This window comes from Callithrix jacchus, chromosome 7 (assembly GCF_049354715.1).
Source record: "Callithrix jacchus isolate 240 chromosome 7, calJac240_pri, whole genome shotgun sequence".
NCBI lineage: Eukaryota > Metazoa > Chordata > Mammalia > Primates > Cebidae > Callithrix > Callithrix jacchus.
The window spans coordinates 82289827-82311754 of record NC_133508.1 but is presented as its reverse complement, the minus strand read 5'-3'; the positions used below and the strand labels follow the sequence as shown (position 1 = coordinate 82311754).

The 21928-nt window shown below is 47.8% G+C and overlaps 1 protein-coding gene and 1 pseudogene across 3 annotated transcripts; one reads left to right on the top strand and one right to left on the bottom strand.

Annotated features, from left to right (window-relative positions):
• Positions 1–1241: 1241 nt before the first annotated feature.
• Positions 1242–20527, bottom strand: AKR1A1 (aldo-keto reductase family 1 member A1). Of its 3 annotated transcripts, XM_078331567.1 has the most exons (10): positions 20469–20527; positions 20186–20276; positions 10661–10750; positions 4257–4376; positions 3919–4070; positions 3066–3261; positions 2553–2752; positions 2262–2334; positions 2035–2121; positions 1242–1398 (listed from the first exon to the last, which is right to left on the bottom strand). In XM_078331567.1, the coding sequence occupies exons 3-10, from the start codon at positions 10742–10744 to the stop codon at positions 1333–1335; spliced, it is 978 nt and encodes a 325-aa protein (XP_078187693.1). In that variant the 5' UTR covers positions 10745–10750; positions 20186–20276; positions 20469–20527; the 3' UTR covers positions 1242–1332. The 3 variants fall into 3 exon arrangements, with proteins under 3 accessions (XP_078187693.1, XP_035107172.1, XP_035107171.1); XM_035251281.2 differs by lacking the exon at positions 20186–20276 and having other exon boundaries at positions 10219–10750; XM_035251280.3 differs by lacking the exon at positions 20186–20276.
• Positions 18650–19142, top strand: LOC100404787 (small ribosomal subunit protein eS24 pseudogene; annotated as a pseudogene).
• Positions 20528–21928: the final 1401 nt, after the last annotated feature.

The following is a 21928-nucleotide window of genomic DNA, read 5'->3' as shown; positions in this document are numbered from 1 at the left end:
GGTTCAAGCAATTCTCCTGCCTCAGTCTCCCAAGTAGCTGAGATTACAAGCATATGCCACCACACCTGGCTAATTTTGTATATTTAGTAGACAGGGTTTCTCCATGATGGTCAGGCTGGTCTCAAACTCCCGACCTCAGTCCCCTAAAGTGCAGGGATTACAGGCGTGAGCCACCCTGCCCAGCCTCCAGCATTGTTTTATGCCATTGCCTGTACCATCAGGTGACCCTCACTCACTTTTAGTTGCTGTCAATACAAGTCTTCTTTAGGTTTTTCCAGCAGCTTCTTCCAGTTTCAAGACTTTTCCCTAAGCTGTCCAATTTGTATGGAATGCTGTTCCCACTCTTATCTCCTTTAAAGTTAATCCCTATTCATCTTCAGATCTTAGCTGATTAAATAAGTAGGCTTCTCACCCTACACTTCTTCAAAACACTTCTTCCAACTATAATTAAACTCATTATACAATTAGTCTGTCTCCTCAAGTAGGCTGTAGGGACTTGTATGTCTTGGTTATAGCAATATCCCTGGGGCCTAGCATCATGGCTAACTCATAAGTACCCAATGAATACTTCGTGAATGAGGAGCAATGGTTTGGGAAAGTAAACTGAGCTTTGTGTGACTGGAGTTTAGAGAGATTTGCCAAAAATTTTCCTACAACCTGTTTATCACTGGCCTCTGATGGCCACTAATAAAAAGTGCGTAAGACGGGCCTTAAGGGCTGAGTGACAAGGTCTGGCCTGGACTCTGCCTCCTGCAGGTCACTTATGCACATTGACTACAGTGTCTGACAGAAAAAGCCCATCCCCACCTTTTGTGATTTTGCAAGCTGGGATCCCCTAACTTCTGAATGTAAGTTGTTTGGACTCTTCATATTCCTAATCCTAGGCACTGATCAGGACAGGGGGATGGGAACTCAAGGCCCAGGTCCAGCACTGCCTTGAAACCAAAGGACAATCATTGCCGTGATAGCTCATTCCTGACGTAACCAATTAAAGGCATTCTTGGTAAGACTCCCCGGAAGCATGCAATACTTAAGATTTGCCACTAGATGGTGCTACTTCCCAATGTGCCTAATGCAAGGATACAGAATTACTCAGCCACCTCACAGGTTCCTCCAGAACCTGTGACATGTATGTTTGGGCTTCAAGGGCAGGTCACATCCAGCAGCCCTAGGTCTGTCGTCCCCGGGGGAAACAGCCTCCATCCCAGGCCTGACCAGGCATATAAGACAAGCAAGCAGTGTGGATGTTCTCATGGCTTTATTAACTCTCTTTCTGTTGTGGCAGGACCTCATTAGCTGAAGAGCTGGAAGGAAGGCCAAGAAGTGGTGGTCTCAGTATGGGTCATTAAAGGGGTACAGAGGATGCCCTGCATCCCTTGGGACTCTTTTCCCATCCACCTGGAAAGAGAGACAGATAGATTACTCCACCAGCAGGAGCTACCATTCCGAAGACTCCAGGCATCTTCCCCAAATCTTCCTAAACAAACTTGTCGTGTACAGCACTGTGTCAGATGGCAGTGGCCGGGATCCCCATCTCAGAGAACACCACAGTGTCAACAGCATTACAGCACCAAACCTATAGCCTGACATGTAGCTGCCCCTGCTCCTAAGAGTTTGCAGTCTCAACTGAGATCAACAGGCTAAGTACAGCAGACTTTCCTCCCAACCCAACCCCTTGACCGAGGTCAACAATGCCTTCTGGGCTCTCATATCATTTACTGAGAATCTACTATATGTCAGGAATCGGGCTTATGTCACATATGGGAAGCTGAGGCTTAGAGAAGTTTAGTAACTTGCTCTGGGTTACAAGATATCAAGAAGCAGGACTGGGACTCACAGGTTATATGCCTTATCCCTGAGCCATACTACTTCCCTCAAATCAATGAAGAGAAATGAGTGCACTATGTCCAGCATAGCAATCCCACCCACAACATTGTATCCCTTTCACAACCAGCAAGTCTGAGGTCACACTTGGGCCAGAATCCCACCCCAAATTTCACGTGCCCCGAGTCTAGCGGGCTGATACATCCTCACCATAAGCATAGGCACAATATATCGCCAATTTTTGTTCAGGGCATTTAGCTGCTTCATCTCTTCTGGGCTAAAGGTGAAGTCAAACACCTGAGGAGGAGAGTGGGGTTCAGGAAAGCCAGTCTTGTGAGCAGAAGCTGGGGTTCCACAACACTGCCTTTTTAGCCAGGCAGAGCCAGGGCCAAGAAAATGTCCCAAAGAGCTGAAGAAGATAGAACCATTCCAAGTACCTTGATGTTCTGAAGGATTCGAGAAGGAGTGATACTTTTGGGGATGCAGATCACTTTCCGCTGGACCTGCCACCTAAGTTGGGGGATTAGGTAGATGAGAAAAGGGGATCATTATTCATAAACATCATTTTGTTCTCCATCCAGCCGTCCCTAAGCTCCTGGAGCACCTGAGCCCCATCAAAATGGGGAGTATGCCTAGAGTGGCCTCCCTCCTCACCCAGACACTGAAATAAGAAATCCCTTAACCCTTGCCTCCCAACCCAGGGCACTTTCCCTAAGACTGCCCCATACCTGAGCAAGATCTGAGCTGGAGATCGGCCATACTTTTCAGCCAATGCCAGGACTACTGGTTCCTCCAGCAGGACAGGTTCATTAGGATCACGCCATGCACGATCAGAGGAGCCCAAAGGGCTATAAGCAGTTACCTCCAGGCCACGTGCTTGGCAGTGGGCAATTAGCTCATTCTGAGCCAAGTATGGGTGGCATTCCACCTGAGCCAAGGAATAACCCATCACCATGAAGTGGTCACACCCAGTTTGCCTGTTCCATCCCAGACATGCATGTCTGGACCAACCCCCTATTGCTGACCCCCATGCCCCCACTTCCCCTCAGCCTGCTTTTCTCACTGTTTCCCATCAGCAATTTCATTTTCTCCCAGTGCTTCAGTGCCCACCTTTATGCAGAGGACTTCTGCACCAACACTCTGACAACTTGCTAGCCATCTCCATTAAGCAGATCAATCATTTGCTCACTCATGCTCTTGAGCACACAACCCTTAACCACTCATCTGCTTGCTGTCCTTACCTGCAAGACAGCTGGACGCACGGAAGCCACACTGAGTATGTCATCGATCTGCCGACTGTTGAAGTTGGACAGGCCCAGCGCTCGCACCAGCCCCTTAGCTACCAGTGCCTCCAGAGCCTTCCAAGTCTCCTTGTAGTGGGTAGAGTCATAGCGTATAGTTCCATCAGCATTCTTGGGGAAGGGATTGTCTCCCCGCCTGAGTGAGAGACAGTCCCACTAAGTGTGGACACAAATGCCAGGTTTCTGCCCTGACTTCCCATCCAGCCACTCTATGTCCCAAACTCCAATCCCAGAGAGGACAAAAGGCCAAGAATTTTTAAAAAGTCATGATTTTTCATCCTTCCAGATGGTAACCCAAGTGTTAAGTCTACATGGAATGCTTATGCCCCTCCTCTTCCTAAACCCAGATATCTCCTCTCCTCTGGGAAGTCCTCCTTAACTCGTCTTCAGGGAGTTATCCACCCTTCCGCCTTTTTTCCAGCACAGGGCACAGCACTAATGGTGGGCTCTTCTCACATCCTCTGCTGAGACTTACTTATTACTGTAACTCCAGGTTACAGTAGCTCCACAGAAAGGTCAGCACCTTTCCTGAATGAATAAATGGAGCAGGAGGGTTACAGGCATACACCCTAGGGTACATGCCATGTGAGGCTTGCTTCCTTTTTCTAGAGTTAAACTCCTGTAAGTTCCACTAAGCTGCTGTAGCAGAAGAGGCAAAGATCCCATGTTAAGCTCCTCAGCTTGCCACGCAGATAAGTGTTCCTATTCTGCTTTGCTGCTGTGACTTACAGTAAGTTACTAATACCATCCTGCTCCACCCTGATTCCCCAGATGAGGCTCTAGCAAGGCTCACTCGAAGGCATAAGGCCAGTGCATCAGGTACAGGTCCAGATATTCCAGCTGAAGGTCAGCCAGAGTCTTTTGGAGGGCAGGCTCCACATCCTTGGGGTGGTGTTTGGTGTTCCACAGCTTGGATGTCACAAACAGCTCCTCCCGAGGCACTGCCTAGTGCAGGGGGAAGGGCCCACAGTGAGGAGAGCCACGAGCACCTGGTCTCACCCACCCTCAACTCTGAGAGACGAACTGGAAGGAAGCTGATGCCAGATTCCCTCCAGCTGGGCCCCAGCCCCAGCTCCAGCTTCAGCTTCTGAGTTCTTTTATTCCACCTCTCTTGACAACCGCAGTCCTTACCTTGCCTGGTCCCACGTCCTCCTTCAGGGCCTCCCCAATCTCAGGCTCATTGCCGTAGATGGCAGCACAGTCAATGTGGCGGTAGCCTACACTAAGGGCATACTTAACAGCTGCTTTTACCTGCCAGGTGAGATAAGCAGAGGTTTCAGCTTTGTTGGTTTCAGCATTCTAATGTCGCCACCCCAAGGTCAGTGCTGGAGGAGGTGGGTCAGAAATATAACAGGGCCCTCCATGCGGTGGAGGTGAAAGATGAAAGATGGGTTGGACAGGGTGGTTCATGCCTGTAATCCCAGCACTTTGGGAGGCTGAGGTGGGCAGATCACCTGAGGTCAGGAGTTTGAAACCAGCCTGGCCAACTGGAAGTCAGCCTGACCAACATGGTGAAACCCTGTCCCTACTAAAAATACAAAATTAGCTGGGTGTGGTGGCATGCACCTGTAATCCCAGCTACTCGGGAGGCTGAGGCAAGAGAATTGCTTGAACCCAAGAGATGGAAGTGGTAGTAAGCTGAGATCATACCACTGCACTCCAGCCTGGGCAATGAGAGTGAAATTCCATCTCAAAAAAAAAAAAAAAGGGGGGGCGGGCACGGTGGCTCACGCCTATAATCCCAGCACTTTGGGAGACAGAGGCGGGTGGATCACAAGGTCAAGAGATCGAGACCATCCTGGTCAACATGGTGAAACCCTGTCTCTACTAAAAATACAAAACTTAGCTGGGCATGGTGGCGCAGCCTGTAGTCCCAGCTACTCGGGAGGCTGAAGTAGAAGAATGGCTTGAACCCAGGAGGCGGAGGTTGCGGTGAGCCGAGATCGTGCCATTGCACTCCAGCCTGGGTAATAAGAGCGAAACTCCGTCTCAAAAAAATAAAAAAAAAAAAAGGAAGATGGTTTCAGTCTGAGGGACCAGAAGCCTATTCAGAGGCCCCAAACCCTTTGCCCTGCCCCTACCCCAACCAGTCTCTAAGATGCCTTCCTACCCAAGCCATCTCAGCAATGTCTAGCAAAAACTAACAATATTTTCCCACCATCTACCATAAACAGGGCTTTAGTAAGTATTTTTTTCAGGCTGGGCACAGTGGCTCACACCTGTAATTCTAGCACTTTGGGAGGCCAACATGGGAAGATTGCTTGAGGCCAAGAGTTCGAGACCAGCCTTGTCAACATAGCAAGACTCCACCTCTTTTTTTAAAAAAATTAAGGCCAGGCATGGTGGCTCACGCCTATAATCCCAGCACTTTGGGAGGCAGAGGCAGGTGGATCTCCTGAGGTCAGAAGTTCAAGATCAGCCTGGCCAACATGATGAAACCCTGTCTCTATTAAAAATGCAAAAATTAGGCAGGCATGGTGGCAGGCACCTATAATCCCAGCTACCTGGGAGGCTGAGGCAGGAGAATCACTTGAACCCAGGAGGTGGAGGTTACAGTGAGCCGAGATCATGCCACTGTACTCCAGCCTGGGGGACAAGAGTGAGACTTTGTCTCAAACAAACAAACAAACAAAAAACAAAAACTCTTTAAAAAATTTTTTTAAAATTTCAATCAGAAGACAAATGGATAAATAAACAGAAAAAAAGAAGTATAGGCCAGGCGCTGTGGCTCACACTTTAATCCCAGCACTCTGGGAGGCTGAGACAGGCGGATCGCAAGGTCAGGAGTTCAAGACCAGCCTGACCAATATGGTGAAACCGCATCTCAACTAAAAATACAAAAATTAGCTGAGCATGGTGGCGCACACCTGTAATGCCAGCTACTCACTCAGGAGGCTGAGGCAGGAGAATTGCTTGAACCTAGGAGGCTGAGGTTGCAGTGAGCTGAGATCACACTACTGCACTCCAGCCTGGACAACAAAGCGAGACTCTGTCTCAAAAAAAAAAAAAAAAAAAAAGTATAGAACATGGAAATGAGTTCCAAGTTCTAAGGAGTTGGTTAGAGAAACTTATGAAAAAAATTCCTAGGCCAAGGCCATACAGGGAAAGACCCTCAGAGAGTCATGTAGACAGACTCTGGGAGTTCTGGGAGCTCAGGCCAGCAAGGGGGTGAGAACGGGGAAAAGATTAAGGAAGGCAGGTAAGTGGGCTGGAAGCTGGACCCAGAACCCCCTAATGAGAGAGAAGAAAACAGGCATCAGGTAGAACGATAGATCAGTTAATTTTGCTAAAATCCAGACTGGAAACATGACATCAGCAGCAAAACTAAAGCACCCAAAGCTCTTGCTGTGGGTGCCTGGCATAGCATTCAAGATCCCCACCTGGGTGCAGATGTACTTCCCTTAACATCTGACCCCCGCTGTTCCATGCCCCACCTCAGCCCTGGGTCTGGCTCCCACCCCTGCCTTGACCTAGCTCCTAGACTTATCCCAGGCTGTGTCAAGTGCCTGCCTGAAGCACAGGCACCCTGACTCCGGGCTCCTAGGCAGCTATAGGAAAGAAAGCAAAAGGGAAAAAAGGCACATGTCATCCAAGCACACCACAAATACTAGTCTAAATCCCAGATAGAAGAATCTGTTCTCTGCTGGGGCTTCTCTCAAACTTAATCCCCAAACTTCTCTTCACTCTGACTCAAGACTTCCTAGGAAGAAGGAAAAAGCACTTTGAGAGGCCAAGATGGGCAGATCACAAGGTCAGGAGATCAAGACCATCCTGGCTAAAATGGTGAAACCCCATCTCTAATAAAAATACAAAAAATTAGCCAGGTGTGGTGGCACGCGCCTGTAGTCCCAGCTACTAGGGAGGCTGAGGCAAGAGAATTGCTTGAACCTGGGAGGCAGAGGTTGTAGTGAGCCAAGATCGCACAACTGCGCTCTAGCCTGGCCTACAGAGTGAGACTCCATCTCAAAATATAAAAATAAAAAAGAAAGAGGGCCGGGTGCAGTGGCTCACACCTGTAATCCCAGCACTTTGGAAGGCCGAGGCAGGTGGATCACGAGGTCAAGAGATCGAGACCATCCTGGTCAACATGGTGAAACCCTGTCTCTACTAAAAAATACAAAAAATTAGCTGGGCATGGTGGCGCGCGCCTGTAATCCCAGCTACTCAGGAGGCTGAGGCAGGAGAATTGCCTGAACCCAGGAGGCAGAGGTTGCGGTGAGCCGAGATCGCGCCATTGCACTCCAGCCTGGGTAACAAGAGGGAAACTCCGTCGCAAAAAAAAAGAAAAAAGAAAGAAAGAACGCAGGTTTACATCCCCAGACTCCCTTCAGCTAAAAAGTTCTACACCAGGAGTTAGTCAATTATCAATTTTTTTTTAACAGTCCTTGAGTTAAGAACTACATTTATGGCTGGGCGCGGTGGCTCAAGCCTGTAATCCCAGCACTTTGGGAGACTGAGGTGGGTGGATCACGAGGTCAAGAGATTGAGACCATCCTGGTCAACATGGTGAAACCCCGTCTCTACTAAAAATACAAAAAATTAGCTGGGCATGGTGGCACGTGCCTGTAATCCCAGCTACTCAGGAGGCTGAGGCAGGAGAATTGCCTGAACCCAGGAGGCGGAGGTTGCAGTGAGCCGAGATGGCGCCATTGCACTCCATCCTGGGTAACAAGAGGGAAACTCCATCTCAAAAAAAAAAAAACACTACATTTATATTTAAGTGGTTACTTATTAAAAGGTTATTTGAGTATATAATCACCTCCACCTGTAATTTGTCTAATAGAATCAAAAGTATTAACCATCTTGTTTTTTAACTTTTTTTTTTATATGGAGTCTCGCTCTGTTGCCCAGGCTGGAGTACAATGGAATGGTCTCAGCTCACTGCAACCTCTGCCTCCTAGGCTCAAGCAATTCTCCTGTCTCAGCCTCCTGAGTAGCTGGGATTACAGGTACCTGCCACCACACCTGGCTAATTTTTGTATTTTTATTAGAGACAGGGTTTCAACATGTTGGCCATGCTGATCTCAAACTCCTGACCTCAGGTGATCCACCCACCTTGGCTTCCCAAAGTGCTGAGATTACAGGCGTGAACCACTGTGCCCAGAGTACTTTTTTTTTTTTTTTTTTGAGACGGAGTTTCGCTCTTGTTACCCAGGCTGGAGTGCAATGGCGCGATCTCGGCTCACCGCAACCTCCGCCTCCTGGGTTCAGGCAATTCTCCTGCCTCAGCCTCCTGAGTAGCTGGGATTACAGGCACGCGCCACCACGCCCAGCTAATTTTTTGTATTTTTAGTAGAGACAGGGTTTCACCATGTTGACCAGGATGGTCTTGATCTCTAGACCTCGTGATCCACACGCCTTGGCCTCCCAAAGTGCTGGGATTACAGGCGTGAGCCATCACGCCTGGCCAGATTACCTTTTGTTTTTTCCAAGACAGAATCTTGCTCTGTTGCCCAAACTGGAGTGTAGTGGCATAATATCGGCTCACTGCAACCTCTGCCTCCTGGGTTCAAGTGATTCTCCTGCCTCAGTCTCCTGAGTAGCTGGGATTATAGGTGCACGCCACCACACTGGGCTATTTTGTATTTTTAGTAGAGACGGGGTTTCACCGTGTTGGCCAGGCTGGTCTTGAACTCCTGACCTTGTGATCCACCTGCCTCTGCCTCCCAAAGTGCTGGGATTACAGATGTGAGCCACTGTGCCCAGACCACTTTTTTTTTTTAAGATGGTCTTGCTCTGTTGCCAAGGTTAGAGTACAGTGGCATGATGTCATAGGTCACTGCAGCCTTGACTTCCCAGGTTTAAGCAATCCTCCTACCTCAGCCCTCTCAAGTAGTTGGAACCACAGGCATATTCTCATTGTTTAAATTTTTGTAAAGACAGTGTCTCAATATGTTGCCCAGTCTGATCTCAAATTCCTGAGCTCAAGCCATCTTCCTGCCTCAGCCTCCCAAAGTGCTGGGATTACAGGCATCAGCCACCACACTCGACCCCATCTTGTGCTTTAAAAAAAAAGTTAGTGGCCAGGGGAGGTGGCTTACCCCTGTAAAATACCCCAAAGCAGATAGATCACCTGAGGTCAAGAGTTCAAGACTAGCCTTGTCAACATGGTGAAACCGTGTCTCTACTAAAAATACCAAAATTTGGCTGGGCGCGGTGGCTCAGGCCTATAATCCCAGCACTTCGGGAGGCTGAGATGGGTGGATCACGAGGTCAAGAGATCGAGACCACCCTGGTCAACATGGTAAAACCCCGTCTCTACTAAAACTACAAAAAAAATTAGCTGGGCATGGTGGTGCACGCCTGTAGTCCCAGCTACTTGGGAGGCTGAAGCAGGAGAATTGCTTGAACCCAGGAGGTGGAGGTTGCGGTGAGTCAAGATCACGCCATTGGACTCCAGCCTGGGTAAAAAGAGCAAAACTCCATCTCAAAAAAAAAAAAAAAAAAAATTAGCCAGGCTTGGTGGCTCATGCCTGTAGTCCCAGCTACTTGGGATGCTGAGGCACAAGATCACGTGAACCCAGGAGGCGGAGGCTGCAGTGAGTGGAGATCACACCACTACACTCCAGCCTGGGCAACAGAGTGAGACTCGGTCTCAAAAAAAAGTTTGCTGGCTGGGCAGGGTGGCTCACACCTGTAATCCCAGCACTTTAGGAGGCTGAGGCAGGTGAATCACGAGGTCAGGAGTTTGAGACCAGCCTGGCCAATATGGCTAAACTCTGACTCTACTAAAAATACAAAAAAATAGCCAGGCATAGTGGCACATGCCTGTAGTTCTAGCACTTGGGAGGCTGAGGCAGAAGAATCGCTTGAACCCAGGAGGCAGACGTTGCACTGAGCCAAGATCAGGCCACTGCACTCCAGCCTGGGCCACAGAGTGAGACTCTGTCTCAAAAAAAAAAAAAAAAAGTTTGCTGGGCCTGTGTGTTAGTGTATGCCAGTTGCCCAAGCTTCTCAGGAGGCTGAGGTGGGAGGATCACTTGAGTCCAGGAGGTCAAGGCTGCCACGAGCCAAGATTATGCCACTGAACTCCAGCCTGCGTGACAGAGCGAGACCCTGTCTCAAGAAGAAAAAAAAAAAGAAGCTTACTGACCTTTGGTTTATACAGTTCACCTAGTTCTTCTTCAAACCTTGACATCTGCTTTGTGCCTAATTCTGGACAGAGAGGTACAGAAAGGCCCAGCCCTCAAAGAGCCCAATGTGGGAGAGGAGACATGATCACAGCACAGGGTGATAACTGCCATATTAGGGGTCATAGCACAGGAATGGTCACAGAGGGGCCCCATGTCTGCCACAGCACTCAGTGCAGATCCAGTTAGAGAAAGATGTCCTTCCGATGGCCCTGGCCCTGCTGGGCCCCTCAGCCCACTCTGAGTCAGCTGGAGAAGTCCAGGGTGTGTAACTGTACTCTTCTCTTATCTCTTCCCATTGCTCTCCAGGCTCATCCCTACTGGAAGGGCAGTATGGGGCTGGAGCTGCTAGAAAAATGCAGGCAGAGGCTTCACAAGTTTTTCTTTTCTTCTCCCATCCCTCACCTGACCAGGCTCACTCTTCCAGGTACCCAGACCAATCAGGGGCATCTTCTGCCCAGTGTGCAGGAGAACACAGGAAACCGCCATTGTCCTCTGAAACACAGATGGGAAGAGAATGGTGTAGGGGTTAGTGCTGTTTTTCAGGTCTCAGATATCCACTCTCAAGACTACTGCAAAGCAGCCAGGTGCAGTGGCTCACAACTGTAATCCCAGAACTTTGGGAGGCTGAGGCAGGCAGATCATCTGAGGTCAAGAGTTCGAGACCAGCTGGGCCAACATGATGAAACCCCATCTCTACTAAAAATATAAAAACTAGCTGGGCATGGTGGCACACACCTGTAGTCCAAGCTACTGGGGAGGCTGAAGCACAAGAATCGCTAGAACCCGGGAGGCGGAGGTTGCGGTGAGCCAAGATCACATCACAGCACTCCAGCCTGGGCAACAGGGTAAGACTGTCTCAAAAAGAATACTGCAAAGCGTGGGTCAGAAAGGGGTGGGGAAGATGGGACAGATGTGGAGGACAAACACATGGTTATATATGTGCCTGTGAGCAAAGGCAGTAGAGACAGGGTGCCCAAAACCAATCATGGCCAGTAACTCCTGGACAAACACTAACCAGACCACCAGCCTGGCTGCCTTTCTTTGTGCCAGGCTAAAGATCTTGGTTAAATACCAAATGTGGGTGAAGGGGAAAAGGAAAGCAAAGCACACTGCCATGTGTGTACCTATGCAACTGTCTTGCATGCTCTGCTCATATACCCCAAAACCTAAAATCCAATAAAAAATAAAAAAAAAAAAAAAAAAGATCTTGGTTAAAGACCTATACTATCAGGGCAGGCATGGTGGCTCACGCCTGTAATCCCAGCACCTGGGAAGCAGAGGTGGGCAGATCACCTGAGGTCAGGAGTTTGAGACCAGTCTGACCAACAGGGAGAAACCCCATCTCTACTAAAAAAATACAAAATTGGATGGGCGTGGTGATACATGCCTGTAATCCCAGCTATTTGGGAGGCCAAGGCAGGAGAAAAGCTTGAACCCAGGAGCAGGAGGTTGTAGTGAGCCAAGATCGCACTCCAGCTTGGGCAACAAGAGTGAGATTCTATCTCAAAAAAAAAAAAAAAGGGCCAGGTGCGGTGGCTCACGCCTATAATCCCGGCACTTTGGGAGGTGGGTGGATCACGAGGTCAAAAGACCATCCTGGTCAACAAGGTGAAACCCTGTCTCTACTAAAAAATACAAAAATTAGCTAGGCATGGTGGCACGCGCCTGTAGTCCCAGCTACTAGGAAGGCTGAGGCAGGATAATTGCTTGAACCCAGTAGGCAGAGGTTGTGGTGAGCCAAGGTCGTGCCATTGTATTCCAGCCTGGGTAACAAGAGCGAAACCCGTCTCAAAAAATAAAAAACTGCATTATGTAAAAACGAAAGCAGAGTGGCCACACCAAAGTACCCAGTCTTGACTTAATAAGGTCTCAAGCCAGTGTAAGGCAGGCAAAGACCATTATGAGAGAAAGTGAGACCAGGTAACTGAATAGGCCCAGGAAGGGGCCACTTCTCTGAGAATGAAATGAATGTTCCCAGGAGGTTGTCAGAGCTACAGAGATTCTCTAAGTACCTCTCACAGAGGTCTGATCAGCCATGCTGGTAGGTCTGAGTGGGCTCCTATGAGGAAGGTATATCTTTTTCTGTTCTAGAGTCAGGGTCTTTTTCTGTCTCCTAGGAGTAGAGCGGTGTGATCATGGCTCATTGCAGCTTTGAACTCCTAAACTCAAGTGACATTCCTGCCTCAGCCTTCCAGGTAGCTGGGACTATATGCCTATGCCACCAAAACTGGAGTTTTTTGTTTTTTTTTTTAAGAGATGGAGTCTCACTCTGTTGCCCAGGCTGGAGTGTGCAGTGTCACGATCTCGGCTCACTACAAGCTCCACCTCCCCGATTCTAGCAATTCTCCTTCCTCAGCCTCCCCAGTAGCTGGGACTACAGGTGCATGCCTCTATGCCCAGCTAATTGTTTCTATTTTAGTACAGATAGGGTTTTACCATGTTGTCCAGGCTGGTCTTGAACTCCTGAGCTCAGGCAATCCACCTGCCTCGGCCTCCCAAAGTGCTAGGATTACAGGTGTGAGCCCCTAAGTCTGGCCAATTGGATGCTTTAAAATTTTTTTAGAGATGGGGTATGGCTAGGTTGCCCAGGCTAGTCTTGAACTTCTGGCCTTAAGCTATCCAGGCACTTCAGCACCCTGAGGAAGGTATGAGCCACCATGTCCAGATCTTTAATTTTTTAGATGAGAAAATAGACTCAAAGAAGTGAAGTTAGGCCGGGTGCAGTGGCAAACACCTGTAATACCAGCACATAGGGAGGCTGAGGCAGACAGATCACTCAAGGTTAGGAGTTTGAGAGCAACCTGGCCAACATGGTGAAACTCTGTTTCTACCAAAATATACAAAAATTAACTGGGTGTAGTGGTGTGTACCTATAGTACCAGCTATTCTGGAGGCTGAGGTGGGAGAATTGTTCAAACATGGGAGGTGGAGGTTGCAGTGAGCCAAGATTGTGCCACTGTACTCCAGCCTGGGTGTCAGAGTGAGACTCCATCTCAAAAAAAAAAAAAAAAGTGAAACTGAAGTTATTCGCTCCAAATCTACAGCTAAGAAGTGGCAAAACCAAGGATCTAAGGAGGAGCTAATGGAGAAAAGGCAAATAAACACAAACCTATAAAAAGATATGCACTATGCCTCACAATAGAAACATGTATGATGTGCTACAGAAAAGGGCAAGGACAAAGAAATATTGACATTGGCTTTTAAGAATTCCCAACGGTCAAGAAGAAGTCTTTCCAGGAAGGAAAAACTATACACATGACTTCACTATAGCAGAAGAATAACAAATTAGATACAAGTAAATTTCCAACTAAACAAAGCAGGTAACTAGATCCTCCCTCTCTGGAAAGTTATGAAAGTAAGAAGTCTCCAAAGCTCATTTAGTCAGTAAACTGAATGTTCCAATTTTGTGCTAAACCCAAGAGACAAACATATTTAAATAGGGTCCCTGCCTTCTTTCAGTTTATGGTCTTGTAATGGGAACCGATGATATTAGTACACTGTGATTAAGAGATTTGAACAAATTCTGCACAAGAGCTGCACAAGGACAGCAAGAAAAGAGTAACCTTGCTAGGATGGCTTCTTGGAGGCCATTTCTTCCTGAGTCAAGTCCTAAAGAATAAATGAACAGGAGTTATCCAAGTGAAAGAGAAAGGAGAAAAAAAAGTTCACACTAACAGTCAATAAGATAGATACAACCTTCTTCCTTGATCTCATCAGCATCATGAATATCATTTTTGGGATTGATTTAATTGCCAATAATATCTTTATAAATATAATCTTAGTTTCTAGGTTCTAAAAGGATATAGGATAGAGCAAATAATAAGACAAGTTGTGGCCGGACGTGGTGGCTCATGCTTGTAATCCCAGCACTCTGGGAGGCCAAGGCAGGCGGATCACAAAGTCAGGAGTTTGAGACCAGCCTGACCAATATGGTAAAACCCCATCTCTAATAAAAACACAAAAATTAGCCGGGTGCATGGTAGCACATGCCTGTAGTCCCAGCTACTCGGGAGGCTGAGGCAGGAGAATTGCTAGAACCTGGAAGGAGGAGGTTGCAGTGAGCCGAGATCACATCACTGCACTCCAGTTTGGGTAAAAGAGCAAGACTCTATCTCAAAAAAAAAAAAAAAAAAAAAATCAGTTGTGGTGGTGCTCGTCTGTAATCCCAGCTGCTACTCAGGAGCCTGAGGCCAGAGAATCGCCTGAACCTAGGAGGTGGAGGCTGCAGTGAGCTGAGATCATGCCACTGCACTCCAGTCTGGGCGACAGAGCGAGACCCTGTCTCAAAGACGACAAGTTAAATCTGGACACAGTGGCTCACGTCTGTAATCCCAGCACTGCGGGAGGCTGAGGCGGGTGGATCACTTGAGGTCAGGAGTTCGAGACCAGTCTAGCCAACATAGTGAAACCCCATCTCTACTAAAAATATCAAAATTAGCTAAGCATGGTGGTGCATGCCTGTAATCCCAGCTACTTGGGAGGCTGAGGCAGGAGAATTGCTTGAACCCAGAGGGCAGAAGTTGCAGTGAGCTGAGATCACACCACTGCACTACAGCCTGGGCTACAGAGTAAGACTCCATCTAAAAAAAAAAAAAAAAAAGAAAAAAAAAGAAAAAAAAGCCAAGTTGTGAGTAAAGCCAGCACTAACACTGTCTTTCCTAATACTTCTGACCCAGGAATTTTTTTTTTTTTTTTTTGAGATGTTAGGCTATTGTTGCCCAGGCTGGAGTGCAGTGGCAGGATCTCAGCTCACCGCAACCTCTGCCTCCTGGGTTCAAGTGATTCTCCTGCCTCAGCCTCCCAAGTAGCTGGGATTACAGGCATGTGCTACCACACCAGGCTAATTTTGTATTTTTAGTAGAGACAAGGTTTCTCCATGTTGGTCAGGCTGGGCTTGAACTCCCGACCTCAGGTGATCTGCCTGCCTCCACCTCCCAAAGTGCTGGGATTATAGGCGTGAGCCACTGCACCCAGCCAAGAATTTCATAGTCTAGTATAACTTCGTTGGAAACCACTCTTTTCTGCTAAAACAAAATCAAAACTGTTTAATCTGAGTGTCTCTTTATAATCAAGCTTCTCAGGGACACAAATTTCTTTTCTTTTTTTAGAGACAGGGTTTCTCCATGTTGGCCAGGCTGATCTCGAACTCCCGACCTCAGGTCATCTACCCACCTCGACCTCCCAAAGTGCTGGGATTACAGGCATGAGCCACTGAGCCTGGCCAGGGACACAAATTTCTAAGGAATCAAGCAAGCAAGTCTGGAGTTGACAAGAGGAACCTTGTGGCCTGCTGCCACCAGGCTCTAAGGTCGGTTTCCCGGGCTTAATGCCCAATGACCTGTTGGCCTCTCACAGATTACCCAGCACATATGAGAAGGCTCTGAAATTACACCTGGGGTGGGAGCTTGAACACCCTGGCTGAAGGGGAAAAGGAAGAAGAAACCTGAATCTTGCTTTTCCCTTTCTTTTGCTGGTGAAACTGAACACCAAAGGGGATGAGGCTTGGGGCACAGGGGTGAAAGAGGTAGGAGGAGATCTGCAAAGAACAAGAGCTCCCTAAGAATGAAGGTGCCACATAGATGTTTTTCTCTAGGACAGAAAGTCATCCTCAGCCAGCTCTTGACATCCTCATCTTCTGCTTCATACCACTGCTTTCCAGACTAGCCATGCATTAACAGATTCCAGACTCTGAGCTTGTCATGAACTGTCCACCTGGACCTCTGGAAGCATTCAGAAACTCTCATGTTATCTTTTCTTTTTTTTTTGAGATGGAGTTTTGCTTGTTGCCCAGGCTGGAGTGTACTGGCATGATCTCGGCTCACTGCAACCTCCCACTCCCAGGTTCAAGTGAATCACTTGATTCTCCTGCCTCAGCCTCCCAAGTAGCTGGGATTGCAGGCGCATGCCACCACAACCAGCTAATTTTTGTGGTTTTATTTATTTATTTATTTTTTGAGACAGAGTCTCCCTCTGTCACCAGGCTGGAGTGCAGTGGCATGATCTCAGCTCACTGCAATCTCTCCCTCCTGGGTTCAGGCGATTTTCGTCTTCAATTATCACCTTAAGCCTTGATTCTTCACACCCCAGTTCTGTATATTCAATGCCCTCTGGACATCTCCACTAGTATGTTCCATAGGCACCTGAGATTCACCATGTCCAACACTGTACTCATCAAATCCAGTAGTAGAGTGCAGAGGAAACAGTTAAGGCTGTTTGATGCTTAGTTTTGATATTTCAAGAGATACTATATCTAAAGCACCTTGCATGCTCTTCTTTCTGTATATTCATCCCATGCTCTTCTTTCTATATACTCATCCCTTGGTATCCACAGGAGATTAGTTCCAGGACCCCTTTGGATATCAAGATCCTGGGATGCTCCAGTCCCTTATATAAAATGGGATAGTATTTGCATATAACCCAATTACATGTTCCTATATATTTTAAATCATCTCTAGAATACTTATAATTCCTAATACAGTATAAATGCTAAATGCTAGGTAAATAAGTGTTATACTGTATTTTTTTTTTGAGACAGTTTTGCTCTTGTTGCCCAGGTTGGAGTGCAGTGGCATGATCTCAGCTCACAGCAACCTCTGGTTCCCGGTTGAAGTGATTCTCCTGCCTCAGCCTCCCATGTAGCTGGGATTACAGGCTGTGCCACCACGTCCAGCTAATTTTGTATTTTTAGTAGAGATGGGGTTTCTCCATGTTGGTCAGTCTGGTCTCGACCTCCCGACCTCAGGTGATCCGCCTGCCTTGGCCTCCCAAAGTGCTGGAATTACAGGAGTTAGCCACTAGGCCCAGCATATACTGTATTTTTTTTTTAGATTCACTCTGTCACTAGGCTGGAGTGCCGTGGCACCATCTTGGCTCACTGCAACCTTCAACTCCCTGGTTTAAGCGATTCTCCTGCCTCAGCCTCCCAAGTAGCTGGGATTACAAGTATACACTACCATGTCCAGCTAATTTTTGTAGTTTTAGTAGAGATGGGGTTTCACCATGTTGGCCAGTATGGTCTTGATCTCTTGACCTTGTGATCCACCCGCATCAGCCTCCCGAAGTGCTGGGATTACAGGTGTGAGCCACTGCAACCAGCCTTTTTTTTTTTTTGAGACAGAGTCTTGCTGTTGCCCAGACTAGAGAGCAGTGGCATGATCTCAGCTCACTGCAACCTCTGCCTCCTGGGTTCAAGTGATTCTCCTGCCTCAGACTCCTGAGTAGCTGGGATTACAGGTGTGTGCCACCACACCCAGCTGCTTTTTGTATTTTTAGTAGAGACAGGGTTTTGCCATGTTGGCCAGGCTAGTCTGGAACTCCTGACCTCAGGTGATCTGCCTGCCTCTGCCTCCCAAAGTGCTAGGATTACAGGCATGACCCACTGTGCCCAGCTGACCATTACTGTTCACTTAAACCACAGATCTTGGCTTCCAATGTGGTCCCTCTTCCCACAGTCCATCACCAGATCCAACCAGGTGACTCCCAGTCTCAAACCCTTCTAGGAGTTCTCCCCTATATTCAGGATAAAGCCCAGGCTCCTCAAAACCTGGGTCTTATCTTCCTCATTTCATCACCTCCTCATGTCAGACTGTTTTCCAGACTCTGAACACTCAACAGGGTTGCACCACTTACCTGACTCTAGGTGTCTGCCCACTTTCCTTCCCCAAACCCTACCTTTGCCTGGCTAACTACTGCTCATCCTTGAGCTAGCACTTTACATTTCTGGTTCCTTTCCAGGTACAGTGGCTTATACATGTAATCTCAACACCTGGGCAGGCTGAGGCAGGAGGATCACTTGAAACCTGGGCAACAAAGGGGGAAACTGTTTCTACAAAAAAAAAAAAAAAAAAAAATCTTTGAGTCTGCTTGCTAGGCAGAATTTTTTTTTTTAAATTTTTAAAAATTAACTGGGCCCAGTGGCATGTGCTTCTAGTCCAAAGGGAGCCTGAGGTGGCAAGATCACTTGAGCCCAGAAGTTTGAGGCTGCAATGAGCAAGGAAGGATTCTACCAGTACACTCCAGCCTGGGCAACAGGGCGAGAAAGCCCCATCCATCTCTGAAAAGAAAATAAATAAATAGGCCGGGCGCGGTGGCTCACGCCTGTAATCCCAGCACTTTGGGAGGCCGAGGTGGGTGGATCACGAGGTCAAGAGATCGAGACCATCCTGGTCAACATGGTGAAACCCGTCTCTACTAAAAATACAAAAAAAAAAAATTAGCTGGGCATGTTGGCGCGTGCCTGTAATCCCAGCTACTCAGGGGGCTGAGGCAGGAGAACTGCTTGAACCCAGGAGGCGGAGGTTGCGGTGAGCCGAGATCGCGCCATTGCACTCCAACCTGGGTAACAAGAGCGAAACTCCGTCTCAAAAAAAAAAGAAAAGAAATTAGGTCTAAGGATAGGCCGCCATCATGAACGACACAATAACTATCCGCACTAGAAAGTTCATGACCAACCGACTACTTCAGAGGAAACAAATGGTCATTGATGTCCTTCACCCTGGGAAGGCAACAGTGCCTAAGACAGAAATTCGGGAAAAACTAGCCAAAATGTACAAGACCACACTGGATGTCATCTTTGTATTTGGATTCAGAACTCATTTTGGTGGTGGCAAGACAACTGGCTTTGGCATGATTTATGATTCCCTGGATTATGCAAAGAAAAATGAACCCAAACATAGACTTGCAAGACATGGCCTGTATGAGAAGAAGAAGACCTCAAGAAAGCAACGAAAGGAACGCAAGAACAGAATGAAAAAAGTCAGGGGGACTGCAAAGGCCAATGTTGGTGCTGGCAAAAAGCCGAAGGAGTAAAAGGTGCCGCAATGATGTTATCTATGGCCGTTGTGGATTTTTCACGAGAAGCTTATTAATAAACTAAAAACTTTTGTGTGTAAAAAAAAAAAAAAAGAAAATAAATTAATGGATGGCTACCTCCATGTACTGAAAGCATGTGCACATCACTGCATTTTTCTGTCTATATATAAATTTACCCCACAAACCTGGCTACTCCTTGAGGTCTGAGCTGTCATCTGCCTGAACCCCTCACTCCTAGAGTACCTGTCCCATACAAACATACATATATACAATGTACACACACACACACAGACACACATACACACACATGGCTAACGAGGGAGAGATCTTGACAGGTGGAGTCTGACCAGCTGGAAGGACATTTGAGGAAGTCACTGCCTCTGTCACCATCTTCCTTTACTTCTTGGAAAACCTGGAAATAATCCTCTTGGAGAATATAAAAGCACTTTACTGTATTTGGCAAAAAATTCCAGTGGACCAGATAGAATCATACTGAGATTGCTCCTTTATTACAGATACGGAAACAGACCTTGGAAAAGTAACAGACCTGCAGCCCTGAGTATGAACGATCTGAAGGGTAAGAGTTAATTAACAGTAGCCTCATCCAGTGAAGGTTCAGATCTGTGTCTCACTTTAACAGAGTTCTGAGGCCGGGCGCGGTGGCTCAAGCCTGTAATCCCAGCACTTTGGGAGGCCGAGGCGGGTGGATCACGAGGTCAAGAGATCCAGACCATCCTGGTCAACATGGTGAAACCCCGTCTCTACTAAAAATACAAAAAAAAAAAATTAGCTGGGCATGGTGGCGCGTGCCTGTAATCCCAGCTACTCAGGAGGCTGAGGCAGGAGAATTGCCTGAACCCAGGAGGCGGAGGTTGCGGTGAGCCGAGATCGCACCATTGCACTCCAGCCTGGGTAACAACAGCAAAACTCCATCTCAAAAAAAAAAACAGAGTTCTGGGGCAACACAATAACATGTCGGAGTTTCCCAGACTCAAGACAATTTTATCCTCACTTCTCGCCACTTCCGAGAAGCATCCCTGCACCTGCATAAGAAAGCCCGAGCGTCTGGAAAAAGGACGTAGGTGAGCAAACGAAAAGATGACAATTAAAACTTACAGATCACATAGTATGTCCTGTGCGCCTTCGAAGCTTTATCTCAATTCTTGCTACAGCTCTAATGTAGGAACTCATTTTATCGCTGAGGAAACTGGGGTTCAGAGAAACTGATAAGTTAGCCAAGATCATACAGAGAAAAACAGGAGCTCAAATCCGAAACCAACTCTCGTCCCCTCCAGTGCCTTGCGCTCTCCGCTCAATCCCATGGGCTGACATCTCAGTAGTAAAGGATTGAGGCTATCTCCTCCAGGAGAAAGACGGGCCAGCAGCAGAAGAAACTCACCTTGGCACAAGCACAGAGCGTGAACAGGATAGTGTGGCGTGGGCTCGGTTCTACAAACTGCCAGAGAGCCAAGAAGCCTCAGCTTAAGTCTGGCGGTGATGAGGCAGCTCCACCCGGAGGGAGGGGCAGGGGGCGGGCATCAAGGATCACGCGCAGGGTGTACCTCCTTCCCCACCTCCAGAGGAAGGACCTGTAGCGAATGGAAGCCAGAGAGGGGAGTTAATGCCGTCTTCACCTCTGGATCCTCGAGGTCGAACTGGCCGGAACAGGGTCACTCACTCCACCGCGTGGGTCTGGAGAGCTTCTGAGCGTAATGAGGCAGGGGGCGCCGGCCTCGTGGGCGGTCCAGGGGCGAGGCCAGCCGCGCCTCTTGCTGGCCCACATTGCACCGCGCGCCTGGGCGCAATTGCTGGCGCTTTTCCGGGGGAAGTAGAGTCGTAGATGCCACGTTGCAGGTTCTGGCGTCCGCCCTCCGGATTCACAATGCCATCCCTGGCTCCATCCTCTCCCTAAAGTCATGTTGGCTGGATTCCCACAGTTCACCAAAGTTGGCCCCGTTACATTTAATTAAAGCAAACTGAGGCCCAGAGAGCAGCTGCAACCCAAAGGTTGGCCAGAACAGAGAAGACGTCGGGTCTACAGGTCCAGACGCTGGAAAGTGCCTGGGTACCCTTTCTGTCTGGACTATGGACCCGTGCAGCACGTTATGTGCCAGGCACTGTGCTTAACACTTAATATGATCTTATCAAATCTTCACAATAACCCTGGAAAAGGAATATTATTTATTTATTTATTTATTTATTTATTTTGAGACGGAGTTTCGCTCTTGTTACCCAGACCTGGAGTGCAATGGCGCGATCTCGGCTCACCGCAACCTCCGCCTCCTGGGTTCAAGCAATTCTCCTGCCTCAGCCTCCCGAGTAGTTGGGACTACAGGCGCGCGCCACCATGCCCAGCTAATTTTTGTATTTTTAGTAGTGACGGGGTTTTACCTTGTTGACCAGGATGGTCTCGAGCTGTTGACCTCGTGATCCACCCGCCTCGGCCTCCCAAAGTTCTGGGATTATGGGCGTGAGCCACCGCGGCCGGCCAGGAATATTATTTTATTCCGTACAAGCCTTTTAAAATCGTAGTATAGCATACATACAGAAAATACACAAATCTTTTTTTTTCTATTCTACATCCAGGAAGAAAGAAAATGTACAAATCTTAAATGTATACAGTTCTATTATTGTTATTTTTTGCAATGTAACTGCCATCCAGATGAAGATATAGCTATTACCAGCACGTCATAAACCTGTGAGGAAAGTATTAGTGATCTGTTTTACAGATTAGACATTCTCAGCAAGGTTAAAGCTATTTATAATTTTCCCAAAGTCACACAGGTATTAATTAAATGACAGATCTGAGATTTGAAATCGCCTGTGCTGTTTGAATGGGGAGGTCTTGCATTTATGTGT

What these genes read in the sequence shown, in the direction of transcription:
- AKR1A1 (XM_078331567.1), bottom strand. Translation starts at nt 10,744, where the DNA reads ATGGCGGTTTCCTGTGTTCTCCTGCACACTGGGCAGAAGATGCCCCTG. An exon ending in AGGACGTGGGACCAGGCAAG is followed by an intron (nt 4,071 to 4,256) that starts GTAAGGACTGCG and finishes CCCCTGCACTAG; the next exon opens with GCAGTGCCTCGGGAGGAGCT. An exon ending in ATATTGTGCCTATGCTTATG is followed by an intron (nt 1,399 to 2,034) that starts GTGAGGATGTAT and finishes CTCTCTTTCCAG; the next exon opens with GTGGATGGGAAAAGAGTCCC.